Here is a 16340-nt window from a genome sequence, read left to right on the forward strand (position 1 = left end):
GTGAAGCAATTTCTTTTTAGTCCAAACTTGGTCACCGGCATCTCTTAAACTGAAAGTCTGGTTAGTACCAAATCGTGCAGTGTTACCCGATTGCTTTCAACATAGCACCGGCATATTTTAGTTAAATTTGCATCTATTTCAGTGTTCTGCTAGAGGTACAAATTAACACAGGAATACAGACAAACTGTGCACACAACGGGGAAAACAAGGATTGTTTCAAATTTTATGTGTCGAAACTGGAAGATGAAAAATGGGAATCGGTTGTTTTCAAATTTTGAGGTTGGGCAGAACACTGAAACCGATTGGCTGTTAGGATGATGAATATTCAAACATACCTCTGAGGGTGCATCGGGTATCATACCAGACTTTAAAAGCTTTGAACCGGGGTGTTTCTGGAATGGGAATGAAAAGTCAGTTTTGTGGGGGGAAAAAAATATCACTGACTTCATGCCCACCATTAGCAAGTGGTGACTTTCAGTTCATGTGTTTACACATGTAATATTAAAAAGAATATTCTGGAATACACGTTAGCACATGCACACAGGTGTAAACGAGTGTAATTGAAAGAGACAATGGATTCCTTTGCAATATTCCCACAACCAAATATAATAAAAATTTCTTCTGTTAGAACAATAAAATTACATTAACCTTCCTATGCAAACACACACATTCTGTACCAAATTATCCTTGCAGTCAAAATCAATCAAGTGACTGTTTTCAACAGTTTACAGCTCCCAGCCAACATAGAGCAGGATTGGCTGGCTGTGACTGTTTATGTAACTTGATACAGCTATGCTTTGACTGTAGGTGATTGATAAGCCAGCTGTGCCTGACCGTACCGTACTTGTCTGTTGACTGAATTTGACTAGTCACAGTGCTTGCTTGAAATATGATCTGACTGTTGGTGACTAGCCTGTGTAAAAGGCATGGCAGGGGAAGAGGATTGACTTTTTGACTGCCTGTGACTGTGTAAAATATGCACTGCATATACAAATGTATATGTTTGAGTTCTATATTAATTTCTACAAATTTGAAAGCGTCTTCTGAAATTGTATGCCTTACAAAAAGTTTCAAAATGCAAAGTTTACAAAATACAAAAAGGACAGCAGACATCAGTTTTAATGAAAATCTTGGAATGTCTTGGTCGGCGTCAAGAAACCTGTTTTTATCTCAACACCCAAACTTAAATTCAAACTTCAGATCTCCATCACCTTGCCCACTGCAAGTCGGAATGAAAACACTTGAGGTAAAGGAGTGCCTTATCTGGAGTCTTGTGAAAACACGTTCGCGTTCACGCGCCGGACAGCAAGGTCTGTGTCCACTGAAAACAGTTTGTCCGACCTTATGACGACCTGACTCGCCGCATCAACACATTACATGTCTTACCCTGCTCAAAAACTACCAACCTACAGGTACTGTGTACATTCACCTCTTCCAAAATTAACCAGATTCAAGATTTTTCTTGGCTACCGTATGGGTTCTGTTTCGAGGAAGTGCCATGAAAAAAAAACACCAATTGTTGGCAGAACGACCCAGTTTCAAAATGTGATTTATGTAGTGGGCTGAGACATTACAAATTAGGTTTTTACAGGATAAATTTACAAAACACAAGTATATTGTAAGGAGGGTTCCAGGAATTTTACTGCATCTTCCAAATCTGCACATTTGGCTCACTTTATGCATGACAATCAGGAAGGCAAATCTGTTAGTGCTTCAACTGTTCCGTTAATCCAACATTCTCCTCTAACCCCCCCCCCCCCCAAAAAAAAAGGTTCTGAAATGTACTTTTGTGGTAGAAAAAAACTTGCAAACAAAAGTGAGTAGGTGATGATGATTTCTGAATTGAGTTTATTCCTGTTTAACTACCGGTAGGCAGATTTTTACTCATGTAAATATGAACAATAACAATCAGGACTTAACTAATTTATTTGGGCTAACTTAATGATAAAAACAACTTGTTGCTCTTGTCATGAATGGTTTGTAAAGACATCATACGGTACATTGTAATTTTACAACTGTATCACGTAACCAAGTCAAGGAACAAACAGTAAAAATAAAAAGTTATCCAAAAAAAAATATAACAACGCCAGTTGATAAAGACACCGTGATGGTGTCGCAAGCTCCTGATACGAGCTCTGTAACTCAAGTCCAAAAAAGGTATCTTTTATTTACTTGATATAATAATGGGACAGGAAACGAAGCTCGAAAAAATTCTTTTATGTAAAATACATATTTTGTCACTGATTTGAAGTATGGATTCAAATCGTCAAATTCTAATGTCCCCCCCCCCCCCCAGGTTCCCGACCAGGGAGGGAAACATAACAGAATATTTAAAAGCATCAAAATGGGAATACTCTGAACTTGAGCTTTATATTAAAGGATTGATGTTCATGAAGCTGAAATCGGTCCTATATCCATCCAGAGTTCTCCAAGTCAGCAACCAAAGCCACAGATGAAGCCTACGTTTCGTAAATGGCCACATTTACATAATAGGACCAAAGGTGGGCGGCCTGTAAACGGTCCAACAGCTTCATGCACAAATTTACTGCATCATGTGATTGCGTGTGTGTGTGTGTGTGTGTGAGAGAGAGGGTTTTGACGCAGAGATCCTAACAGAATACCCGGTTCACTTCAATGGAATTACGGAACGGAGTATACGGTTAGCATGAGTTGACTGGAGACAAAAACGAAGGAGGACGGTACTCACGTAATCGTGGAAGGCTTTCGCCTCGCTTGAATGTTCACATGTTTCTCTCCTCTCCGGCGCCGCACAGTACAAATCCCAAAAGACACTGCAAGGACACCAAGTCATTATTGAAAAAAATTAGACAACAATATCACAACACAAAGAAAATTTGCTGTTAAGAATACACATGGCCCAATATGTTGAGTACACTAAAATTATAATAAGTTGTCAATAAGAGATTACTTCTAATCTAAACCCAACTTCCAAGTATTTCTTCCAACAGTATCTTAATGCTTGGACTAAACATCAAGATTTAACAGTTGTTGTTTTTTTTTGCAGTTGGATTTTGATTCAACCAGGTCTAGGTTTTAGTGATTTTGTGTCTAAGATTTTTCTGACAACACCACTGTTTTTTTTACAAAGAAAACAGCATACTGGATAAAGAAAAGGGGTGCATAAAGTATAGACAGCAATAAAATATGATTATTTGAAACAATAAGCTAGGAATGAAGCATGTTTAATTCTTTCTTTTTTTACACAATTGAGAGAACTTTGAAAAAGACAAAGCCACCAAATACACCAGAAACCCGGCAGGAATTCACACAATAACCAGGAACCAGTAGTACTGGAAAGGTCAACGTTTTGACCTCAATGAGAGGTCAAGTTTGTGTTTCACAAGCGCAGAGCAAAGAACAAGAGTGGGCTAAATATAAGCCTACATACGTACATAACTCGTGCACTCATACAAATTGGGAGTGTGATTTGTTTGGGAGCCACATGTTCAAACTTCCAGGCGTATGAACTTGAACATGTACTGTTATCGATTTGCGGGGAGGACGTCTTTCATTGAGCTGGAGCATGCTATCCCAAGTGCATAGCTCCAAACATGTATCCATTGTAATGAATACCCATCAATCTTACTTAAAAGTCAGCGTCAAGATATTTGATATAAACTGGAATATCAATTTTAAATATTGACACAGTTTACAATCGCAATTGTCAATAGTATTAAATATTTGAGTATACAAAATATAAAGATAAATGCATTTCAGTTTAATTTGTTTGTTGACTTCCAGTTGACGTTTACATTGTACAGCAGCCTTTGTTTTCTTCCAAAATATACTTTTTTGAACCATTTGCAGCATTCTTAAGATCACCTCAACTTATTTTCATTGAAAATTAAAGAAAGAAACAAAAAGATGTTGCAAACTACTAAAGACATCTATAAAATATACAAATCATGTGATTCCTAGCAGAACTTCATCAATGTTTGTTATCTAGTGAGCTAAACTGCCCGTAATTAATCTTGAATTTAAAAAGTTATGTTACCCTTAACCCCAAAGAGTTCATTTCGAGAAGAGTACCACATACTACAAAGTATTACAAAAATTATGTATGCAGGTACCAAATACTAGAAAATACTACGAGTGCTGTGCCCACTTCTATGCTGAAGTACTGCATACTACAGTTTACTACAGGCATGATTAAAGATACAGTCCATCATTTGTAGTTTGTGCATTTTGTTCGTTTGAAGCAACAGAAGTGCTCAAGATCTAAAGAAGAGTGCTGAACAACTAACCTGATGAAGTTTCAGCTCAGCTTTAGCTGTATATTTCGAAAAAAACAACATTCTAGGATCTTGATTTCAAATCAAAAGTTGCTGAATCATGTTTTGAATTTGGCCTGAATTCAGCGTCCGAGACACATTCTCACTGAGCAGCTGAGCCGATTGCAGCTACGCGATGTCGGGCACTGATCTGACGAATTATAGCAACCGCGCGCGCGTGTCATCGTGCCAATGCTTGCGCGCTTTGCTGAATAACAAAACAAACTACTAATTTGGATTTCCTACGGTGCTACAGTGCTTCTTAAGAAGCACCATTGGAAAGACCTTCTTTTGTTGATTTCTTCAGAATGACAGCTTGCCAGAAAGAATAATTCCACAGGGAGTTTAGTCCCCTTACTATCTTTCAACCAAGTATGTTTTTCAACAACATTTACGCCAGTTACTTTTTGGATAGCTGCAAATGATGGACTCTGGCTTTAACCTAAAGTACCCATGAATTTGCGAGCGAGTTCGGGGACTTACGGGCCTCAAAGGGTGTTTACGAGGTCCCAAAACCGCTCGAAGTGTCTCGAAAACCCTCTCAATTTTCTGTACTCGCTCGAACCCACCCGAAAACCCCTGCGTGCACTAGTAGTATTTTGTAGCGATAGGTGAGATGACGTTTAAATACTAAATGTTTTTTATCAAATCTTCCAAAATGTTTAGATTTCGAATCTTTTCATGATATCCTGGTTCACAAATTCAACTTGTAGCAGGACGCTGAATTCACAGACTAAAAATGACCAACTCTTCCAAACTGTTTAAACTTTGAATCTTTCCATGATATCCTATTCCTACATGTAGTTCACAAATTCAACTTCAAGAACGTACATGTACCCGGTCACGCATGAAGCTGAATTCCAGGATTCAAAGACCAACACAAAACAACAAGGGCGACTTGAAGAGTTTACATAGCCTTCGAGACATTTTTGGGAGCGTTACAGTTTCAGCGACCCCGGCCCCGGCTGAAGTTTGGATAAGGCAAGCCTGAGTTTGCCTACTGTCTTGCCAGTCGTCTTGGTGCTAAGTAAGCTAGTAGCACTGTATGCGGCACCTTTGACTAACCCTAAAGCATGTGTTTTTCTTAGGGATGTACAAGATTCCTAGCATACTGCCTCTCCTGGGAGAGCACGGGTAGGAGGATGAGTGCTGGATGCCTGGGATAGCTGATCAAGTGATAGGCCTAGACTGGCCACGAGTGCTTTGTACAGTATGCATACGTGTAGACTGTCCGCTAGTCTCTCTGTCCTCTGCAGTCTTACAGTATGTATAATGTGTAGACTGTCCACTAGTCTCTCCCTGTCTTGCAGTTTCCACATAGACTGGCTGCTAGTCCTAGCAAACTGCTTCTCTTGGGAGAGCAGTTGAAGGAGGATAAGTGCTGGATGCCTGGGATAGCTGATCAAGTGATGGGCCTAGACTGGCTGCTAGTCCTCTGCAGTCTTACAGTATGCTTATGTGAAGACTTTCCGCTAGTCTCTCCCTGTCTTGCAGTTTCCACTTAGACTGGCTCTAGTCCTAGCAAACTGCCTCTCCTGAGAGAGCAATGGAAGGATGAGCGATGGATGCCTGGGATAGCTGATCAAGTGATGGGCCTAGACTGGCCACGAGTGCTTTGTACAGTATGCATACGTGTAGACTGTCCGCTAGTCTCTCTGTCCTCTGCAGTCTTACAGTATGTATAATGTGTAGACTGTCCACTAGTCTCTCCCTGTCTTGCAGTTTCCACTTAGACTGGCTGCTAGTCCTAGCAAACGGCCTCTCTTGGGAGAGCAGTTGAAGGAGGATGAATGCTGGACGACTGGGATTTAACTGATCAAGCAATGGGCCTAGACTGGCCACTAGTCCATTGCAGTCTTACAGTATGCATACGTGGAGTATCATGGCCTAGCGGTTAAGAGCACCGGACTCATGTTCTGGTGTTTCAGAGGCAACAGTAACGTGGGTTTGAGCCCGGGCGCGGACACTTGTGCCCTTAAGCAAGGCACTTAACCATTCTTGCTTCGTCCTTCAGATGGGACGCAAAGCCGTACCGATAGGTCCCGTGTGCATGTTGTATAACTAATAAGGCCTAACGCACGTAAAAGAACCCAGTAACGCTTATCGCTTAGAGAAGGGGTTCGCCTCGGTGTTTCTGGCAGGAAAGATGTGCAGTAAAGTTCTACATGTAGCACTTTCAAAATCTAGGATATGAAAGCCCCATTCATAAGCTTACTTTTAGAACAAGAATCATTCAAATCACTCATGTACTTTTCAAGTTACGGAGTTTTAAACACAACCACCGTTTTCAGGTTCTGTCCACAGATCAAACCACCGTTTTCAGGTTCTGTCCACAGATCACAAAAAAGTTCAGTGTTCTTTCAGCAAAACGAAAACAAATCACATAGGGATGTGTGAAATTGTTTCCTTTTGCTGAAAGAACGCACACCTTTTTTTGTGATCCGTGGACAGAACATTTGGGTTTCATATCTTTTACTCACCCTGTAGTCCCCATTGTGTTACAATGCCAGTTCAGCCTCACCAGCCTACAGATTTTAAGTAATGAGACTTGTAGCCAGTCTATACCAGAGCAAAGGCATTAACCCATTCGCTTACATTACGCTCAGAAAAACATACGTATAGCTGACACATCCGGCTTTGAAACAGCGTGTCAATTCTAAGGCAACATAGAATATTTTAGTAACAAGTCTCAGTAATAATAAATATAAGCAAAGGAGAACGTGAATATATTTTATAGGAAATATTTGCAAACATAAAAAAACAAAACTACCAAATTATTATGAAATACCTTCCTAGACTGTTAGTGAATGACAGTCTAAAGCATCCTGTAAAATCATGACACCTGGTGTGCTGACATTTTCAAGAAAAGTGGTATTTTTGTATCAATTGTCAACGCTGGTCGGCTGACCAGCGTTGGAAAAAAGCTGGGTTTTTTTTCAAATACTGCCCCCAATTTACCATATTTAGTTAGTCCGCATTTTGATTGCAATCGATTACACACCTATGAACAGGTACAAGCCAGCTAGACTGGTTCCCTGACCTTACAATTCTGCGACGTCTATAAATTGCTCTGTTTCATCTTAAGTGGTATCAGGAAACCAGACTACAAAAACTTGATTGTTTTTCTTGATTTTTCCAGCATCTACAAACACAAAGCTTCAAACAAGTCAGTGCAACAACATTGGCAATAAAATATTAACCCCCCCAAATCCATCCATTTCTGAAATAACAGCAAAAGCAAATATGTTGTATTCCCTTTAAGTCAAACAGACACATTTCAACTTTGTATTCAGAATGATTCTGTCAGTGTACTGGTAAGTCCCACAGTTATTTGGATGCTTATTAAAATACCCAATTTCCAGACAAAAAAAGAAAACAGATCAGTGTCCACAGATATAAATGTTCAATGTAAAGAGATATTGTGCAATGATGCTCAATATGTTTGAGCATCATTGCATCATTTGTAATATATATGAAAAGCAAATGATTGTTTAAAAAAATCATGTACCTTAGCAGCTCTATCACCATGACAACAGCTACACATTTATGAATGAAATTAAACAAAACAGAAACATTAACACGGCGGCTCATACAAAGCTCTGTAATCCTTCAAAGATCAATGATAAGGGAGGAGGAGGGAAAGGGGGGGGGGGTTCATTGGCCTATCAGAGACTAGCTTCCTACCAGATCATTTGCATACCGTCTCCGTATCTAGTGCTACGAGGGGTCATCAGGCAGAGAGTTCTGACGCTAGCTGCCCGTCGTCGACGTTGAATCCAGCAGCGCTTGTTATTTTGCTGGCTTGCCGAAGATGTGGAGCAAGCAGCCGTTTCGGTGAATTTTTAATCAGACATTTCCAAGCTCGGCTTTTTTTTTTTCCCCTCTCTCGCGTACTCTTGTCATTTCTCTGCTTGGCTCGGTCTTGATGCTCATGGTGGCTGTATTTACATTTGGCCTGTTGCCATGTTTTCACTCCATCTCCATGGTAACATGATAAAAAATATTATTATAATTCAGAGTTTTTTCCCCAACTAGGCTCACTTTATTTTTTCATGTTTATATATATTTGTACTGTTACTCATTCAGATAGGCCTATATTAATCAATACCTTTACATAATCAGCAGCTTTTGCTTTTTTAGGAAGAGCATTTTAAACTCAATTTATTATTTTGCTTTGTCTAATTTCCATTTCATTTCCAGTAATTACATTGTTTACATTTATCGTAACCTGTTTCAGTTTTAATTATTCAACCACTGGCACGTAAAAAAAAAAAAAAAAATATAGAAAACAAATCGAAATACATGTATTGCACTTTTGACAAAATTTACACTTTCAGTTGCACTAAAAGTAAATTTTCTTTTATCTAAAAAAGCGTCAAACTATTATTTTCTACCTTAAAACAAAATCAGTACAAAACAAGTATGGTTTTGATTTTTAGCTCTCAATTTCTTATTTAATTATTGCTTTCTTAATTAAATGTCTAGGGGAAAGTCATAATTTTCTGCGGTAAAAAAAATAACATTTCATGGAAAAAATGAAAATGTGAATGTTGAAAGTCTTCGAAGAAACCACAGCCGTTAAACAAATTAAAATTTTATTTACCTAGAATTTACTGAATTGCCATAATTGTTGTCTTGGCTGATTTTTTAAATATATTTTGGTGGGGTGGGGGGGAAGGGTTGGCAGTGTCATGTGAATTTATATGAATGAATCCTAGCTTCTTCTGAAAGGTCAGTCTTGTTTCTAGCTCCATGGTCTTATGCAGTATTGTGTGTAAAAATCACACACAATATCATTTGTACACTGTCTCTGTCCATGTGTGGATTCAATACAGCTGGTTCTCCAGCTGAAGACCTTGACAGTATTACATGCAGACAGCCAGTCGGCTGGCCGGACACTAGATATTTTTTACTGGTACTGACTCCCGGGTTGCTCTTTAAATCCAACAGTTTACTGCAGACGGTACGAGTGGGTTGTGCTGCGCATTTGAATGAGACTGGAAAAACACTACATTGCAGTTCCACGTGTAGGCCTACGGTATATTCTTCATAAGTTCCTCTACGTTAAAGTTCAAAGTTAAACAAATAGCATCAGTATATTTTTTTATATTTTAATTAAGTCAGTTAGCCTATATTTTATAGTGGGATGCCCCAGGTAACCATGAAAATAATTTATTTATATTGAAAATTCAATAATTGTAATTTTAAATATATTTTATGAATATATGTGGTGGCAAGATAGCCAAAAACTTTTTATCAGATGCCAAATTATGTGACCTCCTCCTCGAAAGGTCTAAGGCTTACATATTTTCTTATCAGTAAAAAAAATACTAGAAACATGTACAGTTGTACTTTCATGAAGTACAATTTCTAAAGCAATGTGATGTTCACTAACATACTAACAGATTAGTTTTCTCACCAACTTAACGATCCACCAGACACTTAAAATGACTTAATTTTTTCTTGACAATGTCACAATATTTCAATTCAAAGGAAACGTTCAAAATTATCACCAAATGATAAAACAAATATGTACTGTTTCAAACCAATACACAGCATTACTGCAACACAAAAATATCCACAATGTCAACGTTTAGATTATATTGTTTAAAAATTATGTGACAATGATATGTACAATGCCCTGGTACACTACGAACACTGCACACTGCGACAGAGAAAAGAACATCACTTAAAATTGAAACTGAAAGCATTGTTTACAAATTTCTCTAAGTCTATCCTATGTACAAACAAATGGGTGTTACACTGTCATGTGGACATGTATGCTTTGTCTATATTGTAATTTACAAGCCATGAACAATGCACACAGCGTGTATAGGCTATTACTACGGTACATGTTTATAAATATACATGTACATGTACTTGTGCATGTACATGTACATCGTAAGGCCCAGCATGTAAGCATCACACAGTTGTACATGTGTGTATGATTTTTGTGCATGATGATTTTTACTAGGCCTATATGAAATTGCCTGAAGACTTTTCAGTGTCAGTGGGTTACTACAAAAACGTACAGTTCCCCCTACTAGTGTTGTCACATTTCAAAATAATGTGATCACACACCATAGACATGTATACTGTACATGTACACTACAAATCCCACATCATGTAATGCATTGTGCACTTGATATCTGCGGCTTGCTGCCCTCTATTGACAAGAGTTAAAAATCATTTCATTGAAGTAGTTCACCAAACATGCCACATTTAAGGCTTAAAATGTAAAAAAAAAAAAAACACTCTTACTTCTATATATCTGAATTTTGACAGCAAAAAAACCCAAAAATTCATAATAATAAAAGTCAATAGAAAAAAAAATCATACACGGGATTTTAAATTTACCATGTGACTACCAAATCAGGTTCTGCTTGCCCGGAGATCTGCATAAATGTTTGTATGAGGTTTGAAATTTTTAGGTTTTACGTTTTTTTTATCCAGCAAATTACATTTTAGTTTAGATAGGTTCCGGTTATGTATGGTCTGTAAAATGAGTGTTTAAACTTTGAAGCAATTTACTGAAATTATGCAGAGTGCCTCATAGTACACGTATACATGTACTTCAAAATGGAACATGTTAAATATTTACAGGAAGTTCTAGGTTCACAGATAAATACAGCAATGCCAACAATTTTTGGAAGAATTTGTGACAAATTGTTTCAACTTGGTCTTGACTAGAATTGGCTATAGGAATGTCTACATACCGTATTCCTTTGCCAAATTCTTCCATTAAACCTTTTTAATTTGACTAAAACCCAAAACTGCATGAAAATGCCAAAATGAGATCCTGTTCAAAATCTCATAATTAAACCAAAGGCGGTGTTGTTGCAACATCCTACTCAGAAACGACACCTTTCCTAGAACGAAATTTCTAAGAAAAGAGGACTCAATATGCACTGATGGGAGTATCCAGTATTATGATCTTGCTCTGTATCAAGTTCATTTCCTGCTCATAGGATGTATACAGAAATACTTCTAACAATTCACACCAATAAAACCATAGTTTACATCCAATGACCAAATCACTGACAAAACAAAAAATAAACTCTACTGTGGATGTGTCATTTTAAACTGGATGAATTTTTTTTTAAATATCGTCTTTGTTTGTTTGCAATTGATAATTTTATATGTTAAGTGCGAATTCAAAATATTGAAACACTGGTTTACGGCAAATACTAGTTAGGAAGTTAAAATCAAGTTACTAATAACAGACCTCCCATGATGGTCAAATGTTTGTTTTGAATCTCACTTGTTTAATATTAGCTATTCGACTTTAACCTGGATAGTGGCTACTATGCCGTTAGATTTTGTGCATTTTTGTAGGAATTATGTAAGCACCTTACTGAATCCAACAGAATCTACCAAAAAATAAATAACTAGAACTTTGTTAGATCCAACAGAATCTAACAATTATAATGCATGTTCCGCGCACTAGCTATTCATGAGCTACATACTTGAGTCCTGGATACTGTAAGATGGCTAAGTACTACGTAAGCTGCAAGACACTGTTTAGTTTTGTAAGCATTTTGAAGACATACATGTACTTAATCCAACAGCAATGCATCCAAGAAAAATATATAACTTGAACATTGCTACGTGTGAATGCAACAGAACCTGACAATTATAATACATCCTCTGTTCATTGCTCGCCTCCTACAAGATCCAAACAAAATTGCTGATTGCCCAAAATCTTGTCTGATTTAGCATGGTGAGGGAAAGGTTCGAGGTTTCACAACGGGCGAGGGTCACAGGTCAATGACCTCACAGGTTACCAACATACAGGATTTAATAGATCAGCAAGTAAACACCAGTAGGCTCTTCGGTTGGATAGACCTTGTGCATCCAGCTGCCATATTGGAGGTCTTGTCGTTTCCATGCACCTCAATGATGAATCCAATGCATAGGATCCATTGCCATGACATACAAGACGGACCTTATTCACGAGAAGCCATTTTCGATCATGCTCCCTGACCCTGTTTTATACATTGTAAACTGTTGAATGGGATGGCGCCAGACTATTTTACGGTTGAGGTTCCAAGCCTCACTTGCAAATTCTATTTTTTAAATGTGGCTTCAAACATTCGGGTGTGTTTAATCACACATTTTAAAAATATTCATCAGAGCGGACTGGTATTACTTTGTAATGAACTTTTATTTTGTTGCTTTCATTTCTACTCGCAAATTCCAAACCTGAAGCGTTTATCTCGCTTTCGATTTAATATGGCCGACTCGTTAATAAAGTCTATACACTTGAAGCATTAGATATTAGGCATTTACACTATCAATTAAACGTATGATTGTTTATGTAACAGACTCAAGAAATTGAAGGAAAAAAATGTCGAAATTGGGACGCCATCACATTTGCACCCCACAGTAGCAGAGTGCCTTCAAATCCAGAATTTGGAATGGAATTGGCAAACTTTTACATGTATTCAAATTATTTTCAAAAAAAAAAGATGTTTATAGATCTACTTACCACCACCATGAATGTAGAAATCCTGGTGGTTCTCCTAACGTTATATTCTTCTCCCACCTAATCTGTGAGGTCAATTTGAGAGAAAAAGGGAGCAAAATTTATACATGGTGGTTCGCTCAACTTAATTCGCAAAACTGAACTGGTGAAGTTTAGGACAACTAAATTAATTATACGTATCGTGACAGGCTTTCATATAAAAAGAAAAAATCGCACAACTGGAATTCTCATGGTATCTTCATCTACTCTGTGGTACTCAGAAACAATACCCCACATTCCCTCCAAAGAATCACTTTCTGTACTAGAATTACACTAAATAGGCCCGTATTACTTTCCCAGTTAAGTGTAAAATTACAAGTTTCTCTCTTTTTTTTGTACAATCTGTACAATACCAGAAACACAGGCCACATTTGCACGTGTAGTGTAGGCCTAATAATCGTTGTGGATAAACATTTGAAATATTTTCTGTATCACAATGTTCTTTTCTACTTTGTCCACAACACCTTATAAACAAAACTTAGGCATGCAACTGTAAATTCACCCCCCCCCCCAAAAAAAGGGGGAAATTCCAAAATTCAGAAGACTTTGTACAGTTTTTACAATTTTGAATGGCAGAAATGAGAATTTAAAAAAAGAGGAAATCAGCTGATCTGAGGAAAAGTTGCATTCCTGAATACTCCAAATTAGCTTTTTATTTTGCTTAATCTTTATGAATCTGAGAAAAAATTACATGTATTTAAACTCTTTTGGAGTGGAAAATCCAATCCCATTTGCAAGGTAAATGCCTAAGCACCACCTTTCTCTAAAATCATGCAATGTTTAATACTTCCGTGCAGGAAGGAAACGTCAACAAATCACCTGTTGACCTGAACAAAACCACTGAACAAGTGCACTTTTTTTTTCTTTTCAATAATTAGACATGAAAGTTCATATTTTGCCACATGTTGATGGTCCAGATGGCCAACCATTCAGTGACACATCATCTACTGTAGCACTGGATGAGTTTAACGTCTAGTGGAGAAAAAGGGAGGGTTAATCTAACTGATCTTTTACACATGATTAGCCCTCGGTGTAATCATTGCTATCCAGAACTATAGAGATTTACTGAGGGTGGTAAATATAGCATGACTGGGGTTTGGAATCAAAGAAAGTGAGTGGTAATCTCAACACAGGGCATGGTACCTTGATTCGAAAGAGGCATTGTATTTGAAGAAAATTTATGTTTATTATTAAAAAATGTAATATTTATAAAAATTTTAAATGGTAAAATTGTTGGTGAAACTAGTGGGACTCACTGTTGGGTTTGAACATGTCTTAGACTAACTGCTTTATTTTCTTCATGTTATTATTCATTTTTTTAGGTAGGTTAGGATGGTGAAGTGCTTGCAACTAAGAAGCTTGCAGTAAAATAATGTATTATTAACCGACTTGGTAAAATTTCTATTTTCAGAGATGTTGCTCACTAGTTAGAATAGTAACAGGGTTCTTACATGCAACATTTTATCAGACTTTTTTCTTCATAATAAGTATCCATTAAAATATGTTCCACGGTCCAACAGTTTTGAAAGATGAACTACATGTATTTGCTGCTTTAGTAGTCTGGGGCCACAACTGATGGAAATTAGGTACTGGTACCGCATATTGTTTTTGACATGCTATCGACCATTCAATGCACACTATCACAGGACATGCAAGATGGCACCCTTCAATGGCGAAAGCATTTTGAGAACTTTTGCTCAGATAATTTGTCATGAGGCAGTTGGTTTATAGCAGGCAAATGCTTTCTCAATACAGTGATAGTGTGCTTGTAATGGTCATACTCATAACAGTACCAAGCAAGTGCTGGACTGCCGGTTTAACCATTTACCTTCCCAAATCCTCCAAAATCCTCTTTGCAAAATGGAGGATTCTGCAGGACTGAGGTTATATGGCAATTTAAGTGTGTGGCTGACTTTAGAGGATGCACTGTGCCAAGGTCTGAGGCCGGACCTCGTGTTGTTTATGCTCAGCCGTGCATATATTTAGGCCTAGACTAAATACTTGAAATCTTCTGCATCGCTCCAGGATGTCACTGGCTCTGCCCTCAACATATTGACAGTGATTGCTGGAGGATTTTGCAGGATTGAGGCAGTGGTCACCCCTCCAAGGGCCGCATTAATTCAAGAAATAACGGAGGATTTTGCAGGATTGTCTCCCGAAACTGAATCGTTGAATCTGATGTGCGCACGCGCAGTTGCTTGAATTGCGAAAAGGTAAATGAAGTGAATTCTTTTGTGCATGCACTGCAAGGAATGTTAAAAATTATAAATGTTCATGTTGTTAAAAGGTGCATGGTGGCTGTGTGTGGACTGTGGAATTATTTCTATTCCTCCCGGGCCCCATACATTCTGTATACATTCTACTTGTAATTAAATTGGGCTATTTAGGCCTACGTACTCCAGACAGTAGCTGTACACTTTTGTACACAAAAATGACACACGTAAAGAATGTTGCAACCTGACGCCTCTTTTTTCTTCATATTATCATCTCAATAAAGGTCAGTCATTGCAAAAATGTTGAAAGGACATGAATCTGGGACTGAGAAACATTTCCAACTTTATAGGCAATACTTGAAAATGTTCTTGACTCTCCATAGACTTTGTACACAACCGCTGAAGTGGCGTCTGGATACTACATTCTTAACCGACACACATTCATTAAAAAAATAAACAACAGAAAGGGTACAACAAATCTCCGGTAATGGTACTGTATTCTTTCCCTCATGTGTGAAATTTGCTCACAAATTCTTAAAATCTGCAATACAGTTAATGCACATGCGTGCGTGCATTGCACTCCATTGCATTGGTTTACTATGTGGTGGGCAATAGATGGCGTTCGCCATTGTACTCAGTCCACACACATGGATTGTGTGTACACGGTGAATGCATTTACACACAAAACGTATGGTCCGTGCAGTCAATGAAATCCAACATGGAGTTGTTACCCCGCATATCGCACCGACCGACCCACGAATGTCATCAACTCACCTCCGACAGAAATGTCTGTGCGCTTTTCTGTGCCCCGACATGGAGTAAATATTCGTATACATAGAGAGCTAACCTGTGGAAAGTGGCAAAAAAGAGAGAAAAACGGTCATTTTGGGGGTTCACCGGAGGGAGATATCAGGTACTGCACGGTAAATGGAACAGCGAGAAGTGGGGGCATCCCTTTCAAAACACGTCTCTCTGTGCGATTCTAAGGTCAAATCGCAACGAATTTGGTATCAAACCACACCAAATCACACCCGTAGATTCGAAATTTCGGATCAGAATTATCGAAAAGTGAACAGAAACTTACTTTTCCCTGGCTTGGTTGTCTGAAGGTACCGTAGAACCCTTTCCTTTAGGGAACATGCTGGGGAGCTGAACTGTCATGTCACGCACCTGTCAAGTAATCAGGGCCGACTATGACCCCGGTCCCATGGCAACAAGTTGATGACCCGTTCATTTTCAGCCCATGATTGGTCACCCGATAAGAATATCGTGGGGGAATAGAAACCGTTGGATGCTGGCATAAGGAATACA

General features: G+C 38.2%; 1 protein-coding gene across 15 annotated transcripts in view; it reads right to left on the bottom strand.

The window, feature by feature from the left end:
- LOC119738214 (single-stranded DNA-binding protein 3-like) overlaps positions 1-16266 on the bottom strand; it is a 64129-nt gene extending 47863 nt beyond the window's left edge. For 13 of the 15 annotated variants that reach the window (XM_038212999.1, XM_038212998.1, XM_038212995.1 and 10 more), the window contains exons 1-5: positions 16114-16266; positions 15804-15876; positions 12781-12851; positions 2708-2792; positions 336-392 (exon numbers count right to left, since the gene is read on the bottom strand). In XM_038212999.1, the coding sequence (XP_038068927.1) occupies positions 336-392; positions 2708-2792; positions 12781-12851; positions 15804-15876; positions 16114-16190 (363 nt within the window). In that variant the 5' untranslated portion in view covers positions 16191-16266. The remainder of the gene's footprint in view (positions 1-335; positions 393-2707; positions 2793-12780; positions 12852-15803; positions 15877-16113) is intronic. The other 2 variants (XM_038212986.1, XM_038212993.1) reach the window with 2 other exon arrangements.
- Between the last annotated feature and the right edge of the window lie 74 nt (positions 16267-16340).

This window comes from Patiria miniata, unplaced genomic scaffold (assembly GCF_015706575.1).
Source record: "Patiria miniata isolate m_02_andy unplaced genomic scaffold, ASM1570657v1 HiC_scaffold_3, whole genome shotgun sequence".
NCBI lineage: Eukaryota > Metazoa > Echinodermata > Asteroidea > Valvatida > Asterinidae > Patiria > Patiria miniata.